At 37.6% G+C, this 9,343-nt stretch overlaps 1 protein-coding gene across 2 annotated transcripts; it reads left to right on the top strand.

Annotated features, from left to right (window-relative positions):
• Positions 1 to 724: 724 nt before the first annotated feature.
• On the top strand, positions 725 to 9,086 carry LOC129284614 (uncharacterized). Of its 2 annotated transcripts, none has more exons than XM_054920148.1 (3): positions 725 to 1,007; positions 7,966 to 8,067; positions 9,031 to 9,086. In XM_054920148.1, exons 1-2 carry the CDS (start codon positions 856 to 858, stop codon positions 8,039 to 8,041), a joined length of 228 nt encoding a protein of 75 aa, XP_054776123.1. In that variant the 5' UTR covers positions 725 to 855; the 3' UTR covers positions 8,042 to 8,067; positions 9,031 to 9,086. The 2 variants fall into 2 exon arrangements, with proteins under 2 accessions (XP_054776123.1, XP_054776117.1); XM_054920142.1 differs by lacking the exon at positions 9,031 to 9,086 and adding an exon at positions 8,295 to 8,444.
• The last annotated feature ends 257 nt before the right edge of the window (positions 9,087 to 9,343 follow it).

Below are 9,343 nucleotides of genomic sequence, written 5' to 3'. Positions count from 1 at the left end.
AGTTCAACCCAGGTTGAACTACTAATTCGTAACCCATTGGCTTAATTGATATTGGTTAGATTTTCAGTATCTTGATTTTATCCACTGTCCATCTCCCCTCCTGATGAACCTAAAAATTTAATATCACAATTACTTATAATTATTGCATCATTTTAGTAAGTTTTTCATTATAATTATATAATAATTTCATACGTCAGGGAGATAATCTAGCTCTCTCATATTGGTGGAATCTAATCCTTCTGTCTGCTAAACAAAATAATTACATTAACTATAAGAGATTTGAAGCTATTGATTATTAAATTCATTAATACTTCAAGTCTTTAAAGTATAGAAATATTACTCTTTATTCAACACAACCAGTATATTAACTATATAATAGTTCATTTTATTTTGTGTTTTTTTAGAAGTATTTTAAAATTTCACTTAATACAATTAATTATTTTCAAGTTTATTGGCAACTGAATTTTAAAAAAATGATAATACAATTAAAGCTTCTTCTTCTTCGCCCCTCTCCGAACCATGAGAGTAGGTCCCAAGTCCCGACCTTGCTTTAAAAAAAAAAAAAACCGTTTCCATTTTCAATAGCGACTGACAAATCGGAATGAGTAATTGACGTGTGAGTCATCGGATCAGCCCAATTCAATTAATATGGGCCCGTGTACTGGTCCAATTCTTCTTCTTCTTCTTGTTTTTTCTTTTATTTTCTTTCTTTCTTTCTTTTCTTTTCTTTTTTTTTTTTTTTTTTGCCGGGGTTTTGAAAGCTTCGTCTTCTCCGAGAAAGGGGTAAAACCCTTCGACGTCGTTCACTACACTTGTTCCGGAGCTTCTGTACGGGGTCTGAAGTCTGAACAGAGGATGGGGCTGACGAATTTCGTGCTTACAGTGGCTGGTGTTAGCGCCGTAATTCTTCTGCTGAGGAGTGATGTGAAGCAGTCTGCTTCTATTTTCAGGCGAAACGTCAAGCACGTCCGCCAGTGGCTCGAAGAAGAAACGGCCGACGCGTCCAAGTTAGCCCTTTTTCTATTTTATTAGTTTTCGACTGACATAGTAATTGAATTTCCATTTACCGGAGGGAACTCTGTTAACAAGGGTAATGAACTCTCTAGGAGCTGAACTCTAGAGTATTGAGTGGGTGTTTAGGGTGAGATTGATCTGAATTATTCAAATTGAAGTGTTGTCTCACTTTATGTTCGTATTGGAATCGATGTCTTAGTCTCCCCTGCTTGATCTGATGCTAAACTGTCTGTATTTCGTTGCTACATATTGTTGGATTGCCTTCACCATGTAACCAAGATCTTTCTAGTTCTCTGAATTAACCAATGACATGTGTGAAATAGGTGCATTATCTTTGCTTCTTCCGAAAATCTGTCGTTAAAATTACTGATAGGAAGAGAATGGAGAAAATAACAAAAAGACTTTCTTCATCACAATTTTACCCAGATAAAATTGATGATGGCTGCTTTAAGTAGTTTCCAGGCGTGGATTTCTGTTATGTTTTCTGTAATAAAGAATTTAATTTAAATAATGTGGGACTTATTAGTTGATGCTGTGGTGGTGATTCACTGGAGCATTTGACGTTTCACACTTTAATGTGAAAGGGAAATGAAATATTACTGCTGGTTGAGCCAGCACCTCGCTTGGACTTACTGAATTCCTAGTCAAATGATGATATTGCTATCATCATAAGAAAAGATGTTTAATTTTATCATATGATGATAAGGGTCCAAGACTGCATAACAGACCCATAATCACTTATCAACGCAGAAAGAGGACGAAGATAACAGAATCTGATGCTGTTATACTGATTTATGAGGGGTTTATCTGATTTAAAATAATTATTTGCTGTTATTTTAATTAATTATTATTTTGTTTTGCTGTTAATAGCTGAATAATAGGACCTTAAGCAAGGTACCCACGTGCTAGTCAGTTATTCTCTGATTTGTAGGCTATTATTCTGCATTATTTGATCTGTTTGGTTGTAATTTCTGGTTATAAATATCCTTGCTTCTATAACAGCAGGATGTCATTGAGTAATAGACCTTGTTTTCCCTTGGAGATTTCCTATTTGGCTATTAAGTTCATTGGAGTGAGATTTTTTGCTCTATTTAATTTAAAAGATTCTTCCTTTTCCTTCATATTTGTCCTGAGCTTCTACCAAATTGGTATCCAAGCCTTGTTCGATCAATATGCTGGCCACACAATCCAGAAATGAAACTGACCCTGCCAACTCCTCTAACAACCTACCCCATGGCAGCTTACTGAAAACCTGTTTGCAATAGACCCTTTAGCCACCATTGCATCCAGACTTCAAACACTTGACTTATTAAAAGAGAAGGTTGAAGAACTTGAGGTATCTGCCAACAAAGGTAAAAGAACTGTGGGAAGCTATCATAGACACTTACGCTGGGACAAAGACAGTGATGAAGAGTCAGACCATAGAAGAGGTCCATGTCCGCCACACACCAAAATTGAATTCACAAAATTCAGTGGAGGTGACCCATATGGTTGGATTCTGAAGGTTGAGAAATATTTTAGGCATTATTAGACATTAGAAGACTTGAAGGTTGATGTGGCTTCCATGTATTTAGAAGGAGATGCTTTGGATTTATTCTCATGGATAAATTCAAAACATATCTTAATTTATTAGGACGAGTTAGTTAAAGCACTGCAAGAACACTATGGCCCTCCACAATATCAAAATCCTGATGAACACTTGGCCACTATCAAGCAAACTAGATTAGGGCAAGAGTATTGCCAGGAACTTGCCAAGCAAGTTGCACAAGCTCATAATTGGCCAAAGCACTGCCTATTAGGCATCTTTCTTGGAGGACTTTGAGATGACTTGAAATTTGATGTGCGTATTTAGAAACCTTGCATAGTGTATAAGGCTACTAGTTTAGCTTAGCCTTAGAATATGAGAAAAAGTCACAGTTGCATTGTGGGCACAGGCCTAGCTCTTCTTGACCCAAACTCAGTTCACTAATGCCTCCAACATGTTCGCATGTGACCAACAAGGTTCTGCCATAGCCTTCTCGTTGAACACGTTCAAGAACTCTCCTGCATCTTCTTTGAGCTTGTGACCAATGAGCGCCACCTAGGCACGATCTCTGCTCTCAGACACTGAATAGCAGTGCCATAAGGATAAGGGACATTGTTTCCGTTGTAAGGAGGTCTTCTAGCCTAGGCACCTTTGCAAATCCTCATCTTTCTCACTCATGGAGATTGATGAGGATGGGCAACCCATTTTTGAAAATCCCAACACTGTGGCAGAGGTTGAAGACGAGATTACAGGAAGTGCAAAAATCTCATTTAATGCTATTTTGGGCAATATTTCGGCAGCAACTATGAAACTAAGTGGTCGGGTGCTTAATCGCAATGTGTTGCTCCTTGTAGATATTGAGTCGACCCACAATTTGTCTCTGACTCGTTGGTGCAAGAGCTGAACTTGCCTACTTTTTCTATTCCCACTTTTGGTGTGTAGATTGGAGATGGCAGTGTGGTTCGAGGAAATTGTGTATGTAAAGAAGTGGATGTGAAGCTACCAGGTTTTACCATTAAACAAGATTTTTACCCTTTTTCTCTTGTGGGAACATATCTGGTGTTAGGAATTAAATGGTTAGATTCCTTGAGTACTATACAAGCCAATTGGAATGAGATGTTTTTTTTCTGGGTTGGTGGCAAACGGTATAAACTGCAAGGAGTACCTCAAACCTCAAACTACAATGCTAGTTTGCTTTCCATGTTCTCTTTTGAGCTCACATTGGGGTCTCCTAGTATCAAGTCATTGGATGTGGATGAGCTCATGGTTGAATTTGATGGATTGTTTGCTAAACCAACCACTTTGCCACCTTTCAGAGATCACATCATGCCATTCATCTTTTAAAGGGGCTCAACCTCATAATTGCGTCCTTATCGCTATCCTTACTTTTAGAAGATTGAGATTGAGAGGCAGGTGGATGAATTGTTACAGAAAGGTTTCATACAGCTGAGTTCAAGCCCTTTTTTCAGTTCGGTTTACTAGTGAAGAAAAAGGATGACTCCTAGAGCTTTGTGTGGACTATAGGGCCTTGAACCAGATTACGATCCCAAGCAAATACTTGATTCCCAACATTGATGAGCTTTTAGATGAGTTGCATGGAGCAACTTATTTTTCAAAGATTGACCTATGCTTCAATTACCACCAGATATGAGTCTTGCCAGCAAATATTCATAAAACACCATTTCGAACTCATGGCGGACGCTATGAATTTGTCGTAATGCCCTTTGGACTAACAAATGCACCAGCCGCTTTTCAAGCAGCCATGAATGATCTTTTCCATCCTTATCTTAGGAAATTTGTGTTGATTTTCTTTGATGACATCTTCGTCTACAGTCTCACTCCAAAACTACATGAAGATCATCTCCAATTGGTGTTTTCTACTTTGCAGTAACAATCGTATTATGCCAACTTCAAGAAATGCGAGTTTAGGCAAACACGTGTGTCCTTCTTAGGGCATAAAGTTTCAGCACAAGAAGTGGAAACGGACTTTGAAAAGATCAATACTGTAAGTGATTGGCCAGTACCTACAAATGTTACTGAGCTCCGAGGCTTTTTAAGGCTCACCGGTTATTACTGAAGATTTGTTAAGGATTATGGTATTATTGCTCGTCCCCTTACTAAATTAACTAAAGAGAATGTTTTTTGCTGGACCCCGGAAGCTCAAAGAGCTTTTGAGAAGCTTAAGCTTTATCTAATTACAGCCCTTGTTTTAAAACTTCCTGACCTCACAGCTGAGTTTGTTGTAGAGTGTGATGCTTCGATGGAGGGTATGGGGCCATCCTCGTGCAATAGGACCAACCCCCATCACTTTTTATGGCAAGGGGTTATCTTTTTCTAGCAGGTTTCCATCAACGTATGATCAGGAACTATTACTTTAGTGCTAGCACGCCAAAAGTGGTGTCATTATCTGTTAGTAAGGCATTTTACAGTAAAATCTGACCATAGCAGCTTGAAAAATCTGTTGCAGCGGAGAACTTTAACAAATACTCAACAGCGTCTCATCCTTAAGCTGCTTCCATTTGATTTCTCCATTGTATATAAGGCTGGTAAGGGGAATATTAGGGCTGATGTGCTATCCAGAAGGCCACAACATGCTGATTTTCTCAACTTGGTGATTTTCGTGCCTTTGGTTTTCTTAGAATTACAAGAGGCTTTGACAACAAACCCTTTTACAGCTCCTATTGTTGCTGCTTTGAAAGAAAATCTCAATTCTCGTCTCGATTACAGTCTGGTTGAGCAGAAATTATATTTTAATGGGTGCTTGGTCATTCCTTGGAGCTCCTCTCTTTGCTCCAAGCTGCTACAAGAGGCACATGTGACACCTTCGAGGGGTCATAGTGGCTTATTAAAAACTCTCAATTGTTTATCAGGTATGGTTTACTAACCTAAAATGAAATATGATGTAAAAGCTTTGGTTTAATAGTTCTTTACTTGCCAAAAGAACAAATATGAGACTCTATTGCCAGCAGGCTTGTTGCAACCTTTACCAGTTCTTGAAAAAACTTGGGAGGATATCTCTCTTGATTTTATTGTTGGGTTGCCTAAATCTAGTGATTATGATGCTATTCTGGTGGTAGGTGATAGGTTGAGTAAGTATTGTCATTTCATTCCCCTTTCACATCCCTATATTGCAACATCCGTGGTTGCTTGTTTTTGTGAGGAACTTGTTCAGTTGCATGGCATGCCTCATTCTATTCTATCAGATTGAGACCCGTTTTTCTTGAGTTCTTTTTTGGCAGGAATTATTTAAGCTAAGTCAAACTCGCCTTTAGATGACTGTTGCACACCAGCCTCAGACTAATAGCCAGATTAAAGTGGTAAACCATTGCCTTGAGACATATCTATGGTGTTTTGCACATGAGCAACCACGTTCTTGGAGTGAGTTCTTATGTTGGGCTGAATTCTCATTCAACACTGGTTTCCATGTTTCTGCCAATACTACCCCTTTCAAAGTGGTATATGGTAGGAACCCGCCTCCACTTCATCCTTTCATTAAGGGTGAAACTCACATTGTTGAGCTTGCTAACTAATTGGAAAGTAGAGATCATATGCTGCAACTTCTCAGGGATAATTTGAACAAAGCCTGAAATAGAATTAAGAGCTATGTGGATCAACATTGGCGTGAGCTTTCTTTTGAGGTGGGAGATGCGGTTTTCTTGAGGATACAGCCTTTCAGGCAGTGTTCATTGTCTCATAAGAAGTATGACAAGCTCTCAACTTTTTTCTTTGGATCTTACACCATCATTCACAAGATTGGATTAGTGGCCTATGAATTGCAGCTACCATCAATGGCTAAAATTCATCTGGTTTTTCATGTCTCATTATTGAGACCAGCTAACGGCTGGCCCCTTCTTGATCCTCTAGCAGGTTTACCATTGTCAACTGATTTTGAGCTTGTTTTGGAACCTGAAGCTGTTCTATCTTACCACTGGGGGAGCTGTTAATCAAATGGCGGTCCAGACCGGAGGAAGAATCAAGTTGGGAAGATTATGATCTGTTTGCACAGCAATTTCCCAATTTCCGCCTTGAGAGATTTATGAGAGATTATGAGAGATGATAAGGGTAATGATAAGGGGGGAGTAATGATAAGGGTCCAAGTCAACATAACAGACCCATAATCACTTGTCAACACAGAAAGAGGAGGAAGATAACAGAATCTGATGCTGTTATGCTGATTATGAGAGATTTATCTGATTTAAATTAATTATTTGCTGTTATTTTAATTAATTATTGTTTTGTTTTGCTGTTAGTAGCTGAATAATAGGACCTTAACCTTGTTAGCGAGGTACCCATGTGCTAGTCAGTTATTCTCTGTTTTGTAGGCTATTATTCTGTATTATTTGATTTGTTTAGTTGCAATTTCTGGTTATAAATATCCTTGCTTCTATAACAGCAGGATATCATTGAGTAATAAACCTTGTTTTGCCTTGAAGATTCTCCTATTTGGCTATTAAGTTCATTAGAGTGAGATTCTTGCTCTATTTAATTTAGTAGATTCTTCCTTTTCCTTCATATTTGTCCTGAGCTTGTATCATATGATCTGCTAGTTCACACTTCACAGTGTTGTACCCTATGAAAAATTTTACTTTGCGTAGCTGTTTGTACAATAATATGGCGTTTTTGCGTTAGATTGCTCTGGTTTGTTGGATAACATGTATGCAATATAGGATTTTGAATGTCTTACACCTTATGCTAACTACTTTTTATCATTTCTTCCTACCTTCCTTCCTAATCCTCATTATACAGGTGCCATTTGTTTACAACGTACAAGTGGAGTGATGAATTTACATTAATATGGTTTAAGGGAAATTCTTTATCTTGTTGATAGCCTTCATTGCTGCGATTTGCATTGAAAGCAAGAAAAAGGAGTGTTCACTCTTTTTCTTCTGATCTTTAAGTTACAGTGTCTGGGCAATATGTCGTAACATCTGAAGTAATGGGAATGAGTCACAAAAGATGCTCATAAAGTCTCTATCTTTGGAGGTTGTTTATGTTTTCTTTTCCTTCTGATTGAGAGGGGGGTTCATGAGGCTAATCCCATGGAGTTTTCAGTAAAGCCATGGGTGGAAGAGAGCATGTAATTAGACCTTTATCGATCCCTTGAGTTCTAGACTCTGGTTCCTGAAAGAAAGCAGTTCAATGCATTGGCTAAGTTTCATTACTCGTTTTTTTTTTTTTTTTTTGATATGGCTGTTTGGCTTATTTGGAACTCGTAAGTGTTGTTTTGGTGATGGTATTGTGAACTATGGACTGGAAATAATAGTATTATATTATAGCTTGGACCTTGAATGCATGTTGAATTGTGAAGCATCTTCTTCCTTTTTCTCCCCTTCAATTCCTGTTTTCCGCAGCATCATTTATAAAGATGGTTATTAATCCTATGGGAGGTTGATAGACTGTATTTTGATTGTTGCTATGTTTTCTAGGGCCATTGAGAAGTCTGCCAAGGAACTGGAATCAAAGATTTCGCCGAAGGACGTTCCCAAGAAGGACAAGGACTAATCTTTGAGGATCATAGTTATGTTTGGGTCAGTCATCTTGTTTATTTCTGGTTCTCTCTTTTTGCTACGTTTGACCTAATGCGTGGTCTACCGCTATGAAGTGCTCATAATGTCTGTTCATAGAAACTCGTCATTGTCCCTGTTATTTCTTACAATAGTATATTTACCGAGATCACGAGATGAAAGTTGTTGCCGTATGGTATGAAGCTCCAATTCCTAGTTCCTACTAAATTTCAGAAAATCTTTATGATCAGGGTGCTGAAAATAATTGGATCGTTACCGCTGGTAGCACCCACGACTCCGTTATTAGGGAAGTTGAATTTGTTTGCAGGCCTGCACATGACTTGAAGTTATATTTTATCATTCCGGTGATGTCGGAAATTTCTACGACACTTTAGTCTCTACTCTCTCTCTAGTCGGTGAAATTTGTCTTTATGGGACTGAGTTTCCGTTACCGTTGATAAAATATAAATTTCAATCAGATCGATTTATATGATAATTTCCATTTCATTTTCAACTTTGCACATTTAAAATAATAATAATAATAATAAGCAGCTCACGAAAGGAGCATCAAGTGAAAAATTGTTTGACCTGACCTTGTCAAACACCGAGCCAAAAAAAAGTATACTGAACCATCACCCGTTGCCTATTCAGTATTCTCAAGTGGTTAACAAATTTTATTGTATTTGCTTAATAAATCTTGTAAATCGTTGACCATGGTTCCATGAGGGAATAGTTAAAGATGGCTTCCTAAAGGCTTCGGGATCTAATTGGTGAGTGATGGGTCGTTGTTTCTTATACAACAATAACTTGTTCTGTTAGATGGGGTTGCCTTTATGAATTGTATAATATTACTGTGTTCTATCATAATCTAAATTTTTAGAAATATCATTCATTAAAAGATTTGTTCGACAATTTTTATAGATGTTTTTTAGTTGTCGTTACTTATACTTTTTATAAAACTTCTTTTGGCTTTGGTAAAATGTCCAGGTTGTGAAGCTTATAGTGGCCATCTCCTTCAGTCAATGTTGTAAAGATTGAAAAAGCTGAAAATCCTACAGTCGCAAATTGGAGAGTTTCCAATTGCATTCCTTGGTGGGTTTCTCAGTGCTCATAATCATCACCGCATTGAACTGAATCGTGTTCATGTCAGGTGGATTTGGATTATCGCTCGCGGTCTGCAATAATCTCTTTATCTCGTTTAAATTAATTTTAGTTCTTAAAAGATTATCATTTTTCTTAAATTTTGCTTTTTAACATTATTTTTCAATATAATCCATTTATTATACATTTATTATTAAAG

Source organism: Prosopis cineraria, unplaced genomic scaffold (assembly GCF_029017545.1).
Source record: "Prosopis cineraria cultivar Desert tree isolate PC_DT_omini unplaced genomic scaffold, ASM2901754v1 PC1, whole genome shotgun sequence".
Taxonomy (NCBI): Eukaryota; Viridiplantae; Streptophyta; class Magnoliopsida; order Fabales; family Fabaceae; genus Prosopis; species Prosopis cineraria.
Note: the sequence above shows the minus strand (reverse complement) of the source record. Positions and strands in the feature narration are given on the sequence as shown.